The sequence below is a fragment of the Anastrepha obliqua genome, chromosome 5 (assembly GCF_027943255.1).
Source record: "Anastrepha obliqua isolate idAnaObli1 chromosome 5, idAnaObli1_1.0, whole genome shotgun sequence".
NCBI classification, from domain to species: domain Eukaryota; kingdom Metazoa; phylum Arthropoda; class Insecta; order Diptera; family Tephritidae; genus Anastrepha; species Anastrepha obliqua.
The window spans coordinates 88,212,291-88,234,651 of record NC_072896.1 but is presented as its reverse complement, the minus strand read 5'-3'; the positions used below and the strand labels follow the sequence as shown (position 1 = coordinate 88,234,651).

At 36.2% G+C, this 22,361-nt stretch overlaps 5 protein-coding genes across 5 annotated transcripts; 3 read left to right on the top strand and 2 right to left on the bottom strand.

Moving 5' to 3' along the window:
- Window positions 1-8,603: 8,603 nt before the first annotated feature.
- On the top strand, window positions 8,604-9,753 carry LOC129247593 (protein SCO1 homolog, mitochondrial). Its single transcript, XM_054886772.1, has 3 exons — window positions 8,604-9,126; window positions 9,190-9,398; window positions 9,465-9,753. The coding sequence occupies exons 1-3, from the start codon at window positions 8,688-8,690 to the stop codon at window positions 9,612-9,614; spliced, it is 798 nt and encodes a 265-aa protein (XP_054742747.1). The 5' UTR covers window positions 8,604-8,687; the 3' UTR covers window positions 9,615-9,753.
- Window positions 9,754-11,527: 1,774 nt separating this feature from the next.
- On the top strand, window positions 11,528-12,997 carry LOC129247639 (eukaryotic translation initiation factor 3 subunit I). The gene is made up of 3 exons (XM_054886852.1): window positions 11,528-11,645; window positions 11,852-12,341; window positions 12,405-12,997. Exons 1-3 carry the CDS (start codon window positions 11,643-11,645, stop codon window positions 12,890-12,892), a joined length of 981 nt encoding a protein of 326 aa, XP_054742827.1. The 5' UTR covers window positions 11,528-11,642; the 3' UTR covers window positions 12,893-12,997.
- LOC129247640 (uncharacterized) lies at window positions 12,998-13,871 on the bottom strand. Its single transcript, XM_054886853.1, has 3 exons — window positions 13,761-13,871; window positions 13,637-13,698; window positions 12,998-13,571 (listed from the first exon to the last, which is right to left on the bottom strand). The coding sequence occupies exons 1-3, from the start codon at window positions 13,768-13,770 to the stop codon at window positions 13,164-13,166; spliced, it is 480 nt and encodes a 159-aa protein (XP_054742828.1). The 5' UTR covers window positions 13,771-13,871; the 3' UTR covers window positions 12,998-13,163.
- Window positions 13,761-15,290, bottom strand: LOC129247637 (DNA-directed RNA polymerases I and III subunit RPAC1). The gene is made up of 2 exons (XM_054886851.1): window positions 15,028-15,290; window positions 13,761-14,966 (listed from the first exon to the last, which is right to left on the bottom strand). Exons 1-2 carry the CDS (start codon window positions 15,162-15,164, stop codon window positions 14,108-14,110), a joined length of 996 nt encoding a protein of 331 aa, XP_054742826.1. The 5' UTR covers window positions 15,165-15,290; the 3' UTR covers window positions 13,761-14,107.
- Window positions 15,291-17,194: 1,904 nt separating this feature from the next.
- On the top strand, window positions 17,195-20,985 carry LOC129249476 (ATR-interacting protein mus304). The gene is made up of 4 exons (XM_054889320.1): window positions 17,195-18,130; window positions 18,191-19,805; window positions 19,872-20,051; window positions 20,113-20,985. Exons 1-4 carry the CDS (start codon window positions 17,363-17,365, stop codon window positions 20,370-20,372), a joined length of 2,823 nt encoding a protein of 940 aa, XP_054745295.1. The 5' UTR covers window positions 17,195-17,362; the 3' UTR covers window positions 20,373-20,985.
- Window positions 20,986-22,361: the final 1,376 nt, after the last annotated feature.

Genomic DNA, 22,361 nt, shown 5'->3' with positions numbered 1-22,361 from the left:
TAAAATAAATTAAAAAGTAAAAGTACTTGTGCCGATTGAATTTTTTGACGTGATAACGTCTTATAATTCGATTTAACAGGCTGCACGCACGAAAAAATGTGTCGTTACCTTGCTCATTAGTGTTACCTTGCTCATTGCCGTTACCTTGAATGAACTGCAAGCGAAAGCGCGGAACGAACGGCAACGTTCGACATCTTGCTCTCGCCTACTTAAGTGAGCGTATATGTGTATGTATATGCGCATATGTACATATGTATATAAATTCACGTATTTGTATTTGCATATGCCTTCTCATTGATTATTATTAATTTGATTTACTGGAATAATTTAAAATAAAAACAAGTTTGTTAATAATACCTGTTGTTTTAATGTTATTATTATTTTTTGACGTGATTATGTTATGTTATGTTATGTTATGTTATATTATGTTATGTTATGTTATGTTATGTTATGTTATTTTATGTTATGTTATGTTTTGTTATGTTATATTATGCTATGTTATGTTATGTTTGTTATGTTATGTTAAAGTATATTATGTTATGTTAATGTTAACTCATTCTCTATATCCATACAAAATATCTATCAAACAAATAAAATTAAAATTTTCTTTTGAAAAATGCGACCATTCAATTAGTATTTTCTTATGACGTTATCACGTTAAACTATCGTCAGTAAACCCGCCTTTACAGACAACCTCTTTTTTACATAATTTTGGACACATATGAAAATATAATATAATAATGATGGTCAGCTGCGTTTATAGTGGTGGGGAGACCGTCAGCCGAAGCAAGAATGTATCATTGCGTTCAGCTGACGTATTTTCCCCCCTCTACGGCGCTGACGACTATTTTTTTTTTTATTCTACTAAATGTCAATAATACATGAACAAATTTTCAACCGGTATAAAATGAATTGGTAGAAATTTTTTTTTTCGACACGTTTCGTACCCTCCGACAATCACACCCACCGCGGGTGCGCCAGCTGACGTTCACTTTCGTTATTCATGAAAGCTAAATCACAAGTATAGTCAAGAATTTAACGGTATAAAAACGCGGTCCAAAATCGACCCCAGACAAATCTTAAAGTAATACAGTTTTTAAATTGTGTGTAAAACCCATGTGATTCAGGAACGCATACAACACAAATAAGAATACAAATACGAGGTACTTCTGAAAGTAATAATTAATATAAAAACATCAAAAAAAGATAAAAAAAAATGTAAAAAAACATAACCTCTGAACATATTTATTATACTGCTTTATGGAACATAAATAATCGTACATAACTATACTAAACATAATTAAGCTCATAATTATTGTTATGCATTTAAAACGTGTACGTATGAAAAGCGATGCATTTGAAGTGGAGTCCTCTAATCTTGTAATTGTTTTTTGCTTATTTCAACTTTTTCGGGATCCCGTGATTAATATAAGCTCATCTCGGGATATCCGGCACTTGAAAAACACATCCCTGTGTGCATCCTGTGGTAAAGAGGGCCATTACTGCTATTGTTGTTGTTGCAGAGTAACATTTTCCCGAAGCTTTTAGAGAATTCTGATAACGGCCGAGTCGTTCTGATAACCCAGAAATGGCTGTCGTATAACTCCGTTTTGGTTTGGTAATTATCCAGAGAAAATAATTGGTTTTTGTTATACTCGTATGTTAACAGCGGAAAAGCACTCCAATAATTTTTAGGGATGCTACTGTTAGTGCCATCATGGAAATGAATCAGTTAGATTCGACCAAAATGGCCACCGATTCCGGTTTCTCTTCAGAAGTTTTCCATTTACAATATATGTATGTATAGTAAATATATCTCGTACTCAAGAATGATCGAAACAAGATTGCGCTCACACATCCTTCAAGAGAGAGATGTAAAAATGCGAGCAAGAAAAAGAAGAAGCAAAAAAACAATACACGCCTAAATTGCACAAGTACAACGTCACACACACAACGATTCTGTCAAATTCGCTGAGAGCAAGTTAGCGGTACTACGATCGGCGCCATCTTATTAGTCTCTCCATCGTGCTTCGTACTGCAACTAGATTTCGCTCTATTTGAGTCGCTTGAGTACTACATGTATGTATGTAGTAGTAGCAGTTATAGAAATTTAGCACATGTGTAGAACTATGCTCCGTTAGAAAATTACACATTTGAAAGCAATAATTGTAGTATAACATTTTTGAGCTTTAAGCCAAGTTGGTAATAAAACATATGTAAATAGAATAAGATTTAGGTTTCAATGTTAATTTTGTTATCTGCAACTACGATTAAAGTCATTATAGGACTTTTTTACATACCAATTTAAACTGAAAGTTAAATTATTTCGAACATATGGGTTGGTATTATACTTTTATGGGGCTTCAAACATTTTTTTACCATTAAATGATTGACTTAATTTTTGAGCAAGAATATTAATGTTTTTTTTCTCAATTGTTTCTTAATGACTTATGCAGCAAAATACGGTTAAGTAAAAATAAAGTATTGTAAAAAAATATGGTTTACCCTCTCAATATAAAATATTTTGTTTTTACAATATACCGCATAAATATAGATTTGCATTGGAAAACATCACTGTAGCGTTAAGTACTTTAGAAAAATAACAGTGAAGCGAAAATCGTAGTTCTCCACAAAAACATGACATAGAGTAAGTTCAGCATTTCTGTTTCTTCATATACTAAACATTTATAACTAACAATTTCTATAACCTCTTATTGTTTTTCGCTCTTTTTTCCTGCTTTCTTCTTTAGCTATTTTCAGCTGAACTGACCTGAACCTTTTTTCACTCCTGTCTTCGAAGCTGCTACAAATAGCGGGTCCTATATATAACACAGCTTTAAAAACAAAGGAACAAACAAATCGAAACAAGACCGCTGGCGGTTTTAAACAATTTGAAAAAGTGGTTTAAATAAAAATGTTATATGTATCTTATGCTTTTCTACTATGTAAATGCTACTTTATATACACAAAAATGCTATCATTCAATTTAAATAACTTTTTTCTATTTTCAAAAGATTCAATACTAGGAATAGATGTAAATGAATTGTGTATTCCAAATAACTTAGAAGGAAATAAAATTTATTTTAACCATGTTTTGCATAACATTGCAATACCGTGCAATTCAAATATCCACGTTTGAAATTTAAACAATAAAATTACCCCTAAAAAAATGTTAGTACTAAAAGTCATATTTTTATTTAAGTTCATATGTAGCTGAGTATCTATTGTAATCATATTCAAATTGCATTAATAAACAATTTATTAACATGCATTAGTTGCAAATAGTACCCAAATAGTAGTGTTCATATACATATAAACACGTACGTATACACATACATACTACGTGTAGTAGATCTGCCCAAGCAGGAAACGTTTAAGGGTACCCGGTGGTCTAGAGCGCGAAAATTTCACCTATTTTCACGATTTTTTTTTTTGCCATTAAAAATTAAAAAAAAACGATGTTTCAACTTTTCGGGCTTATTAATACGTTTATTGAGCATACAAAAAAATTTTTTTTTTTACTTTTGAAACAATATTTATTACATAAAAATGCCGCTGAAGATGACCCTCTCGAAAAATCGAACCCGGACGGCGTAGATGATTTCGAGACTTCTACTCATCTGAAACACAAAATTCAAGAAGATTCTTAATCAGAAAGAGTGCAGTTATGGTCGGAACTAGAACAAATCGTAAAAATGAAAAATTGGCAAAATGGCAAAATGGCGCACTTTTGAAAAAAAAGTTCGTAAAATCGGGTTTTTTTTCACTAGTTTTTTAGTTTAAAAAATAGGAAATTATTTAAATAAAATTATGGTTCTAGTTTCGACGATAGCGATACATGTTGTGAATAACATATCCAAATTTCAAGTGATTCGGTTGAATAGTTTTTTTGTTTTCATCCCCGCCGTGCCGAAAAAAGTCGTTTCGAGATAAATGAGTTTAAAGTTTGAGGTGCAGGAGCACGCGGACCGCACTCTACCTAGTTAATGCGCTGTAGAAGCTATAATATATTATAATATTGGGAATTTCCGCATGAAAATTGCACAGTATATTCTTAAGATACTGTACTTTCGAAATATCGAAAAAAATAGATTTTTTGAAAATTCTAGACCACCGGGTGGTCTTAAGGGCCCATTCAAATTATGCTTGAAACTGGCAGGCGGTAAAGATATGCATAAGTATATAATCAGCCTCCTGTCTGCATAAATATTATAATTCGTTTCTCATTCAATTTACAACCCAAAAATAAAGCATTAAAAATCATTATGCGTAAGCATAAATATGACTTGCAGCGTCCGAATATTTTGTACCTACCTGTTAGCATGAAACACAGTTACACATACAAAATACAAGCATGCGTTAATTAAAAATAAATAATATATTACAAAAAGTTATATGCAGAAATGTTTTTGTATGAAATGATTAATATTGAAATGGTGTAAGTACTGTACATATTATTTAATTTAATTCTAATATTTTATTATTATTATTATTAAATAAATTATCTAAACTAAGGTTGGGCTTTCTTTTCAACTGTTGTTGGGCTCATTCATTTTCTCAAAGAATGAGAGGATTTACAGTTCGATGCTGCTTTCGAAATACAGATGGTTTTAGCACAAACAATTTGCATGATGAGAACAATCGCTATTACAAAGAACTGCAATCGTTTCCTCAACAGCATAGATAATAACAAGGCGAATAAATCCACCTTGGATAATAAGATGCGAAACTCTTTCATTTTGAGAGAGAGCGCGCCCGTGAGCATAGCTCAACAGTCAGTTGTATGGTAGCAGAGTGACCGCGTTTTTTATCGAGTCATCTCACCGGCAATCTTCAAACAATTATAGGGAATGCTGTTACATTTACATTTTCTATGCTGGATTGAAACCTAAAGCTAAGGTGTGGTAGATCCTGCTCAAGAATAATAGAAGAACAAAATTAAAGAGCACATTTGTTGTACGCGTAAAGAGTTGCTGTGAGCGCAAACTGCAAAATCGCAACAACAATCTATAGTTAAGCCGATACCAAGGTGGATTTATTAAGGTGACAGCATTCACCCAGCTGAATTTTTCACCGTAGGTATGGCTTACGTCAAAATGATATGCTTTGTTTGTATGTATTGGTATGTTTACATTCGTATGTTTACATTTGCTTGCTGATTTTGACGTGATGGTTGGACCAAACGCAACAACAAATACATGTAGGGTTTTACTTATATGTGTTTGCTGTCACCTGTAATAAATTCGCCTTGGCCGACACCGAACGGAGAAAATAGCGAAAGACATTCGGCTATGGCGGCCGAAGTATAACACGTAAAATTTGCCATTGTGGTTATGATTGTTGTTGTAGCAGCATAAATATTCCCCATAGATGCAATGAAGAACCGACTGTCGTGTCATCTTTATTGTCATTACCACATTTCAACAATGCAAACCACATTTTATTAAGTTTTTATAGTAAAAAGCATGATAATAAAAAATTGCGAACAAAATGTTCAATAGAAATTCAAAATGACAATTAATAATTAATTATACACAGGGTTATTTATAAATAAGACACGAAAACAAAACTTTTTTTGCATCCACAAAACCCAAAGGTATACAACGTTTGCTATTAAATTTTTTTTCTTGAAGGATTGTTTATCAACCTTTTCTGGTAGTTGTTGTTGTTGTAGCAGCATAAATAATTCCATACATAATTGGTCCGGTTACGTAGAACCGACTGATCTAGCTTGTTGGTCAACGGGGGCTATTTTATTTCTCCCCTACCGCGCATTTTTTGGAAGGCATCCTCCTATTGGCCACCTGGGGTCCCGTCCTCTAGAGATTACAAGCTCCCCCAAGGGAAAAACAAAACTCTTTAATACGCATCAAATCAATTTAATCCGTCAAATTCAGTTAGAACGGGTTAACAGTTCGCGGACCGCCTAACTTTCTGTATTCTGTCATAATTCTGGATCGAATTTATGTCGCCGAAACGAATTCATATCTAACCAAGTTACGTTACACAGATTAATATTTTTTTGAGGTATGCATTGCGCCTTAAGTCTTTATGATACGCTTCTCTTCACAGTACAAATAAACTTTGTAATAATATTAACTAAAAATAATTAACAGAGGACCAATATTTTCAATTCGCGGCCGCCGTAGCCGAATAGTTGTTGCGAGACTACCATTCGGAATTCAGAGAGAACGTAGGTTCGAATCTCGATGGAAAATCAAAATAAAGATAAAGTTTTTTCTAATAGTGGTCGCCACTCGGCAGGCAATAGAAAACCTCCGAGTGTATTTCTGCCATGAAAAAGCTTCTCATACCAAATATCTGGCGTTCGGAGTCGGCTTAAAACTGTAGGAGACCCTTCATTTGTGGAACAACATCAGGCCGCACATCATAAATAGGAAAAGGAGCTCGACCAAACACCCCAAAAAGGGTGTACGCGCCAATTATATAAATAATATTTCATTTCTCAAAAATTTAAATATAAAAATTCAATTAAAAAATCAGGAATTTAAAAAAAAACTACCGAAAATCTTCTATTACAATTCCTCTTTTATTTAAATCTGGCATCCCTACCCTTCTAATCAGCTGTTCACATTCAATCGTGCATCTTCACATTCTTCATATTACTGTAGGAAAACTATCGATAGCCTGTAACTCGATTGTTTCGATGACGATAGACGATATTCAACAAAGAACTTCATCTACATTATGTGCTTATCATGTGCTGATATTATAAATTAATGTTATATAGTATAAATTTGGTCAAGCTGCAATGTATTGGTTGTAAACCTAATAATAAAATAAAATAGATTAAACTCAATAATAAAAGCACAAAGGCTCCGACTCCATGTGTTCTCCCCTCACTTGTTTTGAGAGAAATATTACGAATTTTTCAATGAAATTCACAGGAGGTGTTCATTTCTTGCTTATTTTGTTAAAACTAGCACCAACACTATTCTGTTAATAATAGTTTTTAAGTTATTTGTTGATAAAGTTTGTCTTTTACCTTCACCAAATTTTGATAGAATAAGTGCATTTATCACATTTATTTTAATAAATATTGAAACTATATTAACATACACACACGTTTTTAACTCTTTTTATTTATTTATACCACAAATTAACCATTTATATTGCATTTTTAAGTTGCTAACTCCAAATATGCCAGCTAAATTTACAATAATTGAAAAACATGGCTGAATGGAGTGCTGCCAGAAGCAAAAAATAAAAAAAAATAATAGAATGCGATTGAAAACGAAGCAACATAGGAACATAATTTCCACACACTCTTTTCTGTTAGAATATGAGGGAATGGGGGTTTACAACCTCTAAGGTGTATATATTCTTTTTAAAATTTTTTAACTATTCTTTTTTATATATAGGTATTTAATATATAAAAAAGAATATATATCATATATTCATAATATAGGGAAAATTTGGAATTAAAAATCGCGCGATTTTTTATTCCAAATTTTCGGCTGCGGCGCTTTTTTTTTCTTTTTTTAATATATATATGTATATATATATATATATCATATATTCATAATATAGGGAAAATTTGGAATTAAAAATCGCGCGATTTTTTATTCCAAATTTTCGCCTGCGGCGCTTTTTTTCTTTTTTTTTTAAATATATATATGTATATATATATATATATCATATATTCATAATATAGGGAAAATTTGGAATTAAAAATCGCGCGATTTTTTATTCCAAATTTTCGCCTGCGGCGCTTTTTTTTCTTTTTTTTTTAAATATATATATGTATATATATATATCATATATTCATAATATAGGGAAAATTTGGAATTAAAAATCGCGCGATTTTTTATTCCAAATTTTCGCCTGCGGCGCTTTTTTTTCTTTTTTTTAAATATATATATATATAATATACTGAAAATTTGGAATTAAAAATCGCGCGATTTTTTATTCCAAATTTTCGCCTGCGGCGCTTTTTTTTCTTTTTTTTAAAATATATATATGTATATAATATATATATATCATATATTCAAAATGCATACAATCAAACATACTTTACTGAAAATCAAGCATTAATATATATATGTATATAAATAAATACATATATCCATAAATATACCTATATATATATATCCATAAATATACCTATATATATATATATATATATATGAATAGACGTATATAATATAGAAATAATTTGTAAAATTTTGTATTTCTAGTCATTTATTATCTTCTAAAATTGTTTATTTATACGATGTCTGGCAGCACTTCGGCTGGTTGTAGTAACCAAAATAGGAGGATTCTTGGTCAATTTTACAATTTTTAAACTCAAATAACTTAAAAACTATAAGGCTCCGGCAAGTGAAGTTTTCACTTTTGGATAGTAGAATACCCCCTCTACCCCCCCTTATACCCCTTTTTTTAAAAAAGTCGGGAGAACACATGGGTATTTTCCCATTTATTTATGCATTGTTTATAAAAAACCTTTTACCGACATTTCACATAACCACAAATTGCTCAACGTAATCTAATGAAATTCCAAAATAGTGCGTTAAAAATAAACTGTCGATAGTGTGGGCAAAATTCGATAGTAATTGCAAAATAAAACTATCGATAATTTTCCTCCACTACTTCACATTAATTTTACGTAAAAAGCCGCATAGCTGGATAAATTGCATTGATAATAAAAAGCTCATCTCATTAAAATTATGTCAGGCAATTTACATCGTTTCATTAAAAACTGTAGCACAAGATCTACATATTGGAAACAAACATGCCTCTCAAAGTTGACTCCAAATACAACGGCTAATCAGGTACAGCGACGATTCGCCGCCACAGATCCTACTAAAGGCAAAGGTCCTATTTCATGGCGGAGTTTAGCATTAATTGGTGGCGCTGGTGCGATTGGCTTAGGTTTTATGTTATATGTAAAAAAAGAGAAAGAGGAAGCTATTATGCGCGAGCGAAAACGGCAGTTGGGCAAAGCAGCGATTGGTGGGCATTGGGAACTCGTTGATTCAGCGGGTGCAGTACGCAAATCGGAAGATTTCCTGGGTAAATGGCTGCTTATTTACTTTGGGTTTACGCACTGTCCGGATATATGTCCAGATGAGTTGGAGAAAATGGCGGCAGTTGTGGATGCTATAGGTAAGTGGTTAAATACATAATCGTACTTATAGTGAAATTGAAGTCATATTTTTATTGCCGTAGAAAAGTCACCACAAACTCCGGAAATTCAACCGATTTTTATAACTGTCGACCCGGAGCGTGATACCAAAGAGATTGTCGGCAAGTATGTGAAAGAATTTTCACCTAAATTGCTGGGCCTCACCGGCACCGTGGAACAAATACGAAATGTTTGTAAAGCATTCCGCGTGTATTTTAGTGCTGGACCACGCGATGTGGATAATGATTACATTGTACGAATATTAATCTGATATTAAGTTATTTGAATAGATGCATTTTCATACAATTTTCTATAACAGGTTGATCACACTATCATCATGTATCTAGTCAATCCAGATGGAGAGTTTGTGGATTATTATGGACAGAATCGCGATAAGGACCAATGCATAAGTTCGATATTAGTTAATATCACCAAATGGAATAATTTGAATAAAAAATGGTTCGGTTAAAAGGGTGGCTGGTTCAAAGATAAAATTAAGAAATTGTTAGGTTCCTGGACTGTTAAGGGGTGGTTGCATTTATACCGTCTGCAGGTAGTGTTATGCGCAATAAATTTAAACAAAAAGAGCATGTATGTATATGAAAAAAGAAGTGCGTCTTATTATTTTTTAGCTAAGATAAGAACAGCTACACGGCTTATGGTTCTATCATAAGTATTTTTTTTTTACCGGATTTTGAATTCTGAAAACTCGGATATTATTTTATGTTAAGTAGAAATATTTATAAAAACTTAAAACTGGCGCGAAATTCAAAGAAGTGAGAATTATTATAAAGAAAATTATAAACTAAAAAAATGTTCCGTTCCCCCGACATTCGGTTCTATGTTACCGGAACGACCCAGATTTACTATATATCCGGCCAAGTACTGTCGCTCCAGCAGCACTCGCCGTACATGTATGGCGAAAATGTTTGCTGTTGCAACAACAACTAAAAAAAGTGCGTGTAGCGTAGTACACATAACAGAAGTGAAACTTTCAAGGCAGACAAAGAGAGCGGGAGAGACTCGAGAGAGAATGATAGAGAGAGAGAGACAGAAATAATATATATCTAAATAAATTCACAACATTTGCAGAGAATACAAATAGACAAAATTTACAAACAACGGAGAATGGTCGACCGGTGTAGGTAAACGCCGGACACAAAACGTGGCAACAACGCGCACTACTCCGAGCGTTTAACACCCGCACAAACGCAGCCATTCCAGGACCCCAGCAACGGCACAAATTACCGCAAGGCAATACCAATAAATCCGATGCCGGAATGGAGAGCACTTTATAGTGCGCACAAGCACTAGCCACGAAACGGAAATAAGCGCCAAAACGAAGGCACCAAAAATATATGTCCTACAAGTTTGCACCAACACGCGCCAAAAAGTAGGCAGTGTTATTTCTCACTAGAAATTGGCAACCACAAGGAAAAACTCAGGAAAAATAGCCTAACGTGTATCTAAGATATATATAAGGTATAGCTCTCTCTCTCTACGTTATATCTTTTTTTCTCTCTCGCGGAACGAAAATGCCCAAAACGTTGCATGGCCTTGAAAATTTACTCTCCATTCTCGCTCGTCCATCAACGCCTAAGAAGTTTCACATCAAAAATAAATAATTGGCGCTTACACTTATGTTAGATGTTTGGCCGAGCTCCTCCAAATGGCAAATGGTGTTTATGAGGAGCTTTTTTATGTCAAAAATACACTCGAAGGTTTGCCATAGCTTTCTTCTACAATTTTGCTGCATTATGCAAGGAGATTCGAACCTATGCACTCTCGAATGGTAGTCACGCACCAATGATTTCGGAGACGGCGGCCGAAAATACGAAATATAATTCTTACTAAGTAGAATTGCACACATTTTTTTCTTACTAGCAAATTGCTGCAATTAAAAATTGCAACTTTCCTCAAAATTAAATATCAATTGGAAATTTCAATTTGCTCTAGCACGAAAATACCCAAATGAAGGAGAAGAAAAAAAAAAATATATATATACATATATAATTGGCGCGTATACCTTTTTGGGTGTTTTTCCGAGCTCCTCCTCCTATTTGTGGCGTGCGTCTTGATGTTGTTCCACAAATGGAGGGGCCTACAGTTTCAAGCCGACTCCGAACGGCAGATATTTTTATGAGGAGCTTTTTTATGGCAGAAATACACTTGGAGGTTTGCCATTGCCTGCTGAGCGGCGACCGCTATTAGAAAAATGTTTTTCTTAATTTTATTGGTGTTTCACCGAGATTCGAACCAACGTTCGCTCTGTGAATTCCGAATGGTGGTGACGCACCAAATTATTCGGCTACGGCGGCCGAAGAAGAAAAATACCTTCATTAAAATTAATATGGCATCTTCCTGTTAATTGACATTACTTATGTCAATTTTGTTTTGCCAGCACTGCTTCTCTACAAAGTTTCTTTTAGAAATTTTAGACCGCTGTCCACAGCATTGAAACATTTAAGTTTTACAAAAACAGAAACAATTGTGTAAAATGGTAAATATCTTATAAAAATAAAAGTTAAAATCATGGTTTGTGATCGAATAGTGTTAATATGCAGTAAATTCCACAAAGATATAAAAGTGTTGTGGTGATGAGTTTTCGTTCACACCTAACCTAAAAACATTTAGTTGCTCATCCATCTCCTGCAAATTTTTTGTAATAAAATGTGATATGTTTATTTGTTTTTCTTTTCCATTAAGCGACCTTTAATGCTGCAAGGACACGAGCGTTCTATAACGCAAATCAAGTTCAATCGCGAAGGAGATTTACTCTTTTCGTGTTCTAAAGATCAAAAGCCAAATGTGTGGTATTCACTGAACGGCGAACGTTTAGGCACATATGACGGTCACCAAGGTGCCGTTTGGTGTTTGGATGTCGATTGGACTACATCGAAACTTATTTCGGGTGCTGGTGATATGACTACCAAGATTTGGGATGTGGAATGTGGTGCTGTGATAGCATCGATCCCAGCCAAGTCGTCTGTGCGTACTTGCAATTTCAGTTATTCTGGCAATCAAGCGGCATACTCTACAGATAAGGCTATGGGTCAAAACTCAGAGTTATTTATTATCGATGTACGCACAGCAGACTCTAGCATTGCCGAGCAGAACCCTATTCTACGTTTACCAATGTTGCCATCGAAAATTACTTCTATGTTGTGGGGACCTATGGATGAAACTATTATCACAGGTAATGATGAAATTGCAACTTACTATGTGCGTGCTTATATTAAAAATTTTCTGTACACTTTAGGACACGATAATGGACAAATTTCTATTTGGGACATTCGCAAGGGTGGCCGTGAGATTAATTCAGTGAATGATCATACGGCTGTTATAAACGATATGCAAATGAACAAAGATGGTACAATGTTTGTGACCGCTTCCAAAGATACATCAGCGAAATTATTTGATTCCGAATCCTTGATGTGTCTCAAAACCTATAAAACGGAAAGACCTGTAAACTCTGCTTCAATTAGCCCAATTATGGACCATGTAGTGTTGGGAGGTGGCCAAGATGCTATGGAAGTGACTACGACATCAACCAAAGCGGGTAAATTCGATTCACGTTTCTTCCACTTAATCTACGAGGAAGAATTCGCCCGTCTTAAGGGTCATTTCGGTCCTATTAACAGTTTGGCCTTCCATCCGGATGGCAAGAGTTACGCTTCAGGTGGTGAGGATGGTTTTGTGCGTGTGCAAACTTTCGATAGTACATATTTTGAAAATATCTTCGAGTAGTTATATTTTAGTCATCCCACATAACCTTTTTGTAACTGTATTTATGTAAAATTGAAGCTAATATGCAAATATAATGTTTGCAAATAAAACAAATTTCAAAAGATATTCAAGAACAAGAAGAAAAATAATTACGCTTTTATTTAGGGATATACATACATATATATGTTTAGAGTGGTTTAAAGCACATTTTTTTATTCATACACCAAGTCACACAAATGTTTTCGGTCTCTTTTCTGCTCGCCTTGCCTATATAGCACATACATACTTTCCCTTAGAAGAAAGATCTCTTTGTTTTCTTCAAAACAACTGGCTGCCCCTGCATGGCAGCATATTGTGCTGCACTTGGTGCGCAACCAGGTGGAGGTGGTGGTATACTTACTGCTCCTGTTGGAGTTGTTCGTACCTTGGCTCCTGGTGCTAAAGACAGGATATGGGACTCATTTCGAGTTTGTACATTGTTAAACGTTATAGGAGCAGTTGCGGTCACGTAATGATGTTGATAGTATTGCGGTGGCGGCGGAGCGTAGTTTTGTGCATACATGGACGTCTGTGCTTGCTGAGGCGAAGCATTGTAATTGTATGGTTGCATATATGAGTTGGGCAAAGGGTTTGGTGCTACCCTATTAGCAGCAGATCCATACATGCGTTGGCTTTCCTCGTAGGAAGGAGGCGGTGGACGCTACAAATAAATATTATATGTAATGCTTAGCTATACACCTGTTTTGCAAACACCTAATCTCTTACGTGATTATATCCACTGGCTGCGGGCGCGGATGGCGCTCCGGCTGTGGCCATTGTATTTTTTTCTATAAAGGAGAAAAGTAACTGGTGTGGTTATTTCTACATATTACAATGAAATCATAGTTACCATTCGACATTTCCAATTTACACGGTACGGCTCTGATGAATTTCTTATTTTTTATGTTTATAATTTTCTACGATATATTTTTCCGTTCATTTTTTCTGGCCGAAAATATAAATTAAATGACGTTTGTTTATATGCGCCGACTTTACTGACACAACAAAGCGTTTATTGACGCCTTGAACAGGGTTGCACCCAGAATAATAAATTTCAAAATAAAATAAAAAAAATATTTATAATTGATTTTCTTATTAAAAGTTTCATTTATTTATTTATGGTATATAGTTGGACCCAACAAATTTACTTTTTTATTAACTTATAATTTTAAACCTAGGCAACTTTTTTCTAAAACATTACGCCGCTTCTATTTCCTCTATGAATTTTCGACATTTTTCTTTTAGTACCTTTACAGCTTCAATGAAAATCACGTCTGGTTTAAGCGCTCCCACTGACTCAACACTAAATATATAGTGATCGCGGATACGCGACATCGTCACTGCATCTTCTAATTGCGGATAGCGAAATACGTTACGGCTGCATGTATCGTAGCGCGCATCTTTCACATATGCGCAATCGTTTTCATCAATACCTATTACACCGGGCGAAAAACATTTCTGCAGTAGAAATGCCTCTTTGCCCTCCACCTTGCGGTTCAACTTTATTTCAGGCAGCAATCTGTAGAAAGCAGTAGCTACAGGTGAAAATTTTGCATGATCCTTGCCAATACCTTTTACAGCTAATAGACGTAGGTCCAATTCATGTCCCGGGCGCAATTGATTTATTAGTATATCATCGTGTATACAACCAACATCTGTTTCGTTGAAAATCTGCGATTGCTTGCCTTTTGGTAGCCATTTCATTTGCCCGGAATAAACTTTGTGGTTTTTATAGATTGTGTCAAAGTTCGACGAATCTCTGACATCTTTGCGGCGCGTACACTTGACTTTCAATTCAAATTCCAAAGTGTCGTGTTCGTTTCCTTGATCACCACTTTCCTCTGTTTTGTACAAGAATCGGCGAGAATCAGCACGTAGTGGTATGAGACCCAAACGGTGTGCGAGCACTTCATCTTGCATAATGGATGTGTTATTATAAATGTACACCTTCTCGATGGCCATGCTGGGCACTTCGCTGAGCATAAGGCGACGGAAAGCGTTTGCTATGCCTGGATGTACGCCTATCATATCGAACTCCATTTCATTCCCCTCATATCTGTAAAAGTATGTATGAATTAACGAAGTCAAATAAAGTTGTTTTTGATTTTTTGCTTTACTTTACGACAACTATCTGAAACTTTTTTTTAAATGTTTCCAAGTTGAAGGGTTCATCGGCTAGTCCATAATCATGTGGATCCTGCTTCAATTTGTGCTCGTCCATATACAATTTAGGATGTTGTGTGCTTGCAGACATTTTTACTCAGAAACTTCCTTATTGTTTAAATAAATATATTATACAAACTTTGGTAAATTTTTGTTGCATTAATGTGTGCCCACGTGCTGATTGTTTTGTCTTTTTTCGATTTTGTCAGCTCAGAATGTCATCAACATATCAACAACACCAACTTGAAGAATGTAAATGTTGCCAGATGTTGTTTATCGCAGATCTCTGTTGAGGTATACATACATGGGCAAGTTTAAGGCAATTTGTCTTTCAATAACCAACACATTTTTATCTAAAAGCGCTGCTTAAAAAACAAACCCACACAAGGTGGACTGCTGGTCTAATGCTTCGGCGCCACGCTCATACATTTGTTGTCCAGCAGCTTATATGTGTGCGTGTCGGGCGCATGACGCTAATATCTAAAATTTTCGTCATGCAAAAGCCGACAACAAGTATGTGCGACACGAAGCAAGTACGTGGGTCACCCGACACGCACACATATAAGCTGCTGGACAGCAAAAGCGTGAGCGTGCCGCCGAAGCATAACAGCTGATTTTGTGTTTGTTTTTGAGATTTGCTCGTTTCACTCGTTTGTAAATCAAAGTGCCCTGCTTCATTTTTGTTGTTTTAATTACTTACATTCGCATTGGCGGTCTTCACGTATTACGGAATTCGTATTCCGTTGTAATTTGCGAAAGTGAATTGTCTTAATAACTGCCTGAACATCTAGGTTAGGTTAGGTTTTTGTGTCAGTCGACTTAGAGTAGAAAAATCACATAGACCATGTAAGTCCGTTGTGCTACCACTATGTAAACGGGGGATCTTACTGTTTACTTTTAATGACACCAGTTACACTATCTAATGAGGTGTAGGTTAGGTTCTATCCCAACACCGCATAGTTCCATGAGATAGACAAAATCGTATTTTCCTAATAACCTTACTTTACTCCTATCTAAGGCTGGACAATTACAGAGGAAGAGTTCTACTGTTTCTTCCTCGTCCCAACAACTTATGCAGTGTTTATGCGAAAATATTCCTAGCCTAGAAGAGTGACTACCTAACAGCCAATGGCCGATGACCTAAGCCACGACTTTTGATATGTTCTCTCTTGAGAGGTTAAGCAATTCGAATGATCTTTTCGTATCTATTTGCAGCCAAATTAGCCTGACTTCTTCTCTCCATGACCTATTGGCCTACTGGAGAATACTATTTTTTATCCTTTATCTGAACCCCTAAGTTACGCAAATAGTTTTTCTACTCTTGACTGCTAATACGTATTTTCACGTGTCTTTAAAGCAATGTCTTGTCTTAATATTAAAAATAAATTTTAACAGTGGAAATTCACATACATTTTTAAACAACTCAACTGATATACATACATATCTCCTACCAATTTTTCCAAATGATAGCAAATTTTACAGGAGTTAACTTCTTTGCTCTCATTGGGAGAATGTTCACTTATGGTCTTGATGACTCATTTTGTTATCGAACACATTTATTAAATCAAGGTTCTCTGTGCTTGCACTTTTGCAAACTTGATCAACAGCTTGAATACAGTTTTGCTTTCAATATCATATACAATTTTTCGCTCCATTTAAATAACTGATAACAGCATCTTAAAAATTAAATTTCGTACGAATTTTGTCAATTTAGGTGGTTAAATTGAACATGTAAATGCAGTTAGCTGATATATAAACTATATTATATTTAAAAATTATACAGCTTTAATACAGTTTGTCTTTCAAGATCATATACATTTTTTTGTTCCATTTAAATAGCTGATAAGGGTATCTTAAAAATGATAAATTTGTCAATGAAAGTGATGAAATTGACAAAAAAAAAATTGAGTGCGTTAATACAGTTAACAGACATATAATTAAAAATCCTTTTATTAATTTTTGATTAAACAACTGGGTCGAATTTCAAGGTAAACACTTTTTTTATTTTACAATAATACTTACACGATTTCACTAATTTGCATTTTAACCAACACATAAATAATCTGGCTAGCCCAGTTGCATGCCAAACAGCACATCAGTTTGGTATCACCCATTCATTAATCAATTTTCCTCACTGTTTTTAACAAGGAAAAGAAAACAGCAATTCGATTTGACCGGTTTTCAGAAAAATTAGCTAATATTTTTTAAATTCTGCATATTTAGTAGTGTTATGCCGCTTCACAATAATTATGTAAAAAAGTGTTCATTTAAATATTATACATCGTCATTATGGCAAAGCGTTTCCAGCCCTTCAAAGAGTTTGGTCGAAGTACAAAAAAACCAAAATTGGATGTAAGCATAAACAAGGGACGTCCCTTAGGACCCAGCCAATCTTGGTCAAACCATATACGTTCAAATGCTGCAGAGTTGAACCCCTTGGACAGTCCAGCTCGCAATAGCCTAAACAATAACAACTTGTGGGACGATGATGACGACGATGTAATACTGCTGGCCACTCAGGTGGCCGAATCGCAAGTGGCAATTAAGAGCGCAGCACTACCAAATATAACTGACAGTGAAATTACCTTCAGTGAATTTGCACCACATGTGCATGCCACAACAAGCACACAGCGAATTACAGCGACATGTGTCGCGGTTAAATCCACGGTTAGTGCGCCACCGGCGATGTTGGATAAGCACAATCTATCCGATTTATTTGCTGATGACGAAGACTTTGCAGAGCTGTTAGACGCAGCCACAAATGCGAAAACAACGCAAAGTGTAAGTCAACCGCGGCAAATAGAGGAGCCGGCTGATGTGTTTAAAAAACCGCATGAACTGGTGAATAAAACTAGTGGAGTAAGTAATAGAGCGCCAACATCGTCAAGTCAGACTCATGCGACAGAGGGAAAAAGCGTAGCAGCACGTCGTCAAGTAGCAATGGAGAGGCAAGTGAAAATGCTGATGGAACGTTTGGACATATTGAAGGCGGAAAATACAAAGCTCGCCAAAGATCTCAGTGATTCAAAGGCGAAAATCGAAAGCAAGGATGGAGAGGTAACCGTTGCAAAAATGTAAAATGCTTAGACTTATTTCACACAATTATTCTTCTTTCAGTCCTCATTGTTGCGCGATGAGCTGCGACACATGAAAAACCAGTTGCAAACTTTGAAAATGGAAAAAATTATGAGCGCTGAAGCAGCACAGAGGGAATGTAAAATCAAAATTGCCGAATTGGTTGAACGCGTGGAGGTTAAGGAATCCGAATTGAAATTGCGCAACGTAGAATACTCTGTGTTGAAAATGAGGCATGCCGATGAAACCCAACGTCTGGAAATGAGCATACGCAACGCTAATGTAGCAGGCGACGCCCCTATGGATGGAGGTGTCGAAAAAGCGCAAGATCCATTCGATGCAAGTATGCTTTACCGGCTTCGCGGTCTCTCTTTGACAACATCACTGGGCAGGTTCTCGCATTCGCGTCTCATCGAAGTGAGTACCAACGCCTATGAACGCACACAAGAGCGTGGCATCTCGAAACGTCAGCACGCACCATTTCAGCAAGAGTTGGCCAATGCACAAACGCTGCTAGCTGAATTGCAATTGCAACAGAAAAAACGCTCTTGGGGAATGGCTGAAGCAACAGCTTTTAGTGAACGCGCTATCGCATCTGTTTGCAGAGTGTTTCCCGAACTTTGGACATATGTGCACGGACTAGAGTTTCCCAAGCATTGCAACGTACATCCTTTTCACAATTATGATCTGCGCAAAGACGATTACAACCATCCAACTCGGAATTTGCATGCAGCGCAAGAATTATATAAGGATGAGCGTGCGCTTAGTTTGCGCCGTTACGTGGCGGCACTAAGCGTCATGTGTGCTGAGTCGCCACATTTTACACAGCAGTTACTGATAAAACGGCATGGCGAATATGCATTGTTGGAGTTGGCATGTCATGCCATTTCAAAATTGGGTTACTCAAGCGAGATCTGTGCACACTTTGGCGTTCTAGAAGCATTTGCCGCGCTATTGCGTGTGCTGCTGCGACAGTTACCTCCAGATGACGATAAGTACATCGAATTGCTGATAGGTGGCCTCCTAAAACAGCTGATATTTGTGCGGCCAAGTGCGTGGGTATTCCAGGAGATATCCTTTTGTGTGCTAGAACTGACGCGAAAGCCAGCAGCCTTAGCGCTAATCTGCGTTAATAGTGATGAGGGCACCTTCTATAGTGATCGTATGCGTTCCATTTATCGTTTTTCAAACGATTCTTGTGTGTTGCAAGTTTATGCGGGGCTGTTGGAGATAGCATTCCCGCTCAATGGGGTATTGAGCGAAGCGCATCTGCGGCTGCTGGCTGTGATCTGTGAAAATCATGTACGCTTTGCGCACTTCTGCTTTATGAAACCGCCAGTATTTATGCACCACTTATTGCCCTCTTACGACGATGTTGATGAGGAGGATGAACAACCAGTGAATTCAACAGAGGAACGAAGTAGTAAGGTGTTAGTAGGCAAAATGTCGAATAGCATTGGCAGCGCATCAGTTGCAAATGATTCATGTGAAAGGGGAGCTTCCACTTCAACCATACAGGATGCGAGTGCGCAGTCGAAGAAGCTAACTAGTGTTAATGCTGGAGCTCGATGTGAGTGCTATACAAAGCTATGCTTAAGTGTTGTAACACTTCTGTTTCAGCTGCTGCGTCAGTGGCAGTGTATGGGACGAAAATTAGGTGGGTGCAACCGGTACGCGATTTTACTTTCATAAAGTAAACAAATCCTTATCTTTTTTCCTACAGAAACACCACGCGTAGCTTTAGTCTCACAAATATCCGTCCATTTGCTGCACACAATTTTTTGCGACAACCACACGACACATCTATTTCGCTATGCCGAAGATACCACAAAGCACTACCTATGGTTGATTTGCGAATGGTGGTCGAAAAATGCAGATTGCTTGAAATTTAATAGTGTACAAAGTACGTTCAAATATCCTAATTATATAATACTTTACTTTATATAAATTCGCTTTATTTGCAGACAATTTTCTAAACAAACTGCGTGCCTTTCACATTATGCCTAAGCAGTTGAATGAGGGGGGTAATGCTGCTAATGTAATAAACGACTTAAGAGAATGGCATTCTCTCACCAATGATAACACGCCAAACGGTATTGGCGAAGATGCTGGCGCTTCTGTCAATCTCTCACTTGCTGCAGAAAAATTAAATATAATCCGTGCTGCTGGTGACGAGTCTAAATTCTTTGAAGGTCTTAGAGGGTATGCATTCAATTTTGAATGATACAATGCAGCTGAACTGTGAGATTACTGTGTAATGAAGAAGTAAGAAGTCATATTTGTTAAAGGGTAATTTGGCAAAATCAAAAAACAAAAAAAAAAAAAAAAAACGATTCGCACTAAATTTTGTTAGTGCATGGCGTTTAAGCTATGGATATACATATTTTTTTATTCACAATTTTCAAAACTCTATTCTTTGTGACTAATATTGAGAGTATTTATTTGTAGTTATTAATTTTTAATGTAATTTAATGTGAAATGTTAAAAAAAAAATAAATAAAATGTTAATATACGATGACGTGGAATGCTGAAGAGGGAGAATGAGTCCGATCGTAGCAAACTTCCTTAATTACTTGAAAATTAAATTGTATTAAGCAAAACAAAGTGAGGTTTTTATTCTGCACTTTAATTATTTTGTAATGGTAAAAAGCGATTTACGTGGAAAAATAATTAAATAAATATGAAGTCTAACAGCGAAGTTCAGGTAAATCAGTTTAACTTTTGTTGTCGTTTTGCGGCTGTTGCAGGGTGCCGCACGTGCATTTTTTATTTTATCATGATTTGTAGATCCCTCGCTCTGTGTTACATCGATGTACTTAGTCCTGCCATAAGTTCTGTTACAAGCTAAGTCCGTTACAGATAAGAAATAAAAATACTTTTTTTAATGAAGTTAGTTTTATATAATCATGTAAATATTAAAAAAGATCAAATTTTCATTCGAAATGGTTACTATTATTTTTTACACAAACCTGCAAACGATTAGGCTATTCAGCTATTGCAGCACGCGCGGTTTCCGATTGTTTGAGACTCTTCAAATTTCTGTGAAATCTTCGACAGGCTATATTCTCGAATTCTAACCACAAACTGTAGTCCAATGGTTTCAAATCTGGACTTCCAGACGGCTATGAGCCCAGTAATATCAGTTCTTAGCCACTACTGGGTGATTTTTGCCTTATGGGCTGGAGCGGAATTTCGCTGGAAGATCCAACGCTCTCCATTGAAGAGAGTACTGCTCAATTGCTTTACCTCGCCTTCTAAGACATTCTCCTGGTACACTTTTGCCCCGGTCTTAACCCCTTTTTCGCAGAAATGAAAAGATGTAACGCCTTGACAAGACACTCCCCACCAAACCATTACGGAGGCTGAATGCTGGCCATGCTGAACCCTTGGCACAACATTTTTTACTTAAAAATTTATGTATAGATAAAACTTCAACAGTGAAAATTGTTTCAACTGTGAAAAGAATATCGATTCGCACTATAGCCGTTGCAGACCGCGTGCCACCAAAGAAGCTGCTTGCATCTGTCTAGTCTAATTTTCTTCAAGCGCGTTGTCAACCAGTTGAGCGACAGAAGGTTTTCATGTGAAGAGAAGATCTTAGTCTTGACATGGATCTGGTCGATACATTCATTTCCCTGCTAGTGATTTTCCGCTTTCTAAGGGGACTTCTGCGAATTCTTGCTCGAACAGCTTTTATGGCTGCACTGGTTCGAACCACGCGAGAACGACCACTTCTCTTGTTGTCTGTCACTTCGGACTTTTGGGAAAAACGATTGCTCGTGCGGTAAATACAGATTCTCGAAATATTAAGTTTTTTCAGCAATTCGTAAATCTCACTTGCGATGCGACTTTCCTTAGCTCCCCACTCCATTGTTAACAAGCGAAATTGAGTATAATTTATGAGTAGAAAACGCACACGAACAAAAGCAAAAGTAACGGAAACTTTTTTTGCGAATTTGCTTTCGTCGTATCTTCTTCTTAATTGGCGCGATAACAGTTTACGCGATTTTATCGGAGTTTAGCAAAGGGCGCCAGTCGTCTCTTTCTCGTGCTAACCGGCACCAGTTGGACACACCAAGTGAAGTCAAGTCATTCTCCACCTGATCTTTCCAACGCAGAGGAGGCCTTCCTCTTCCTCTGCTACCACCAGCTGGTAGCGCATCGAATACTTTCAGCGTAGCCGCTGGATCTTTGTTCGCTGCGCTATGTCTAT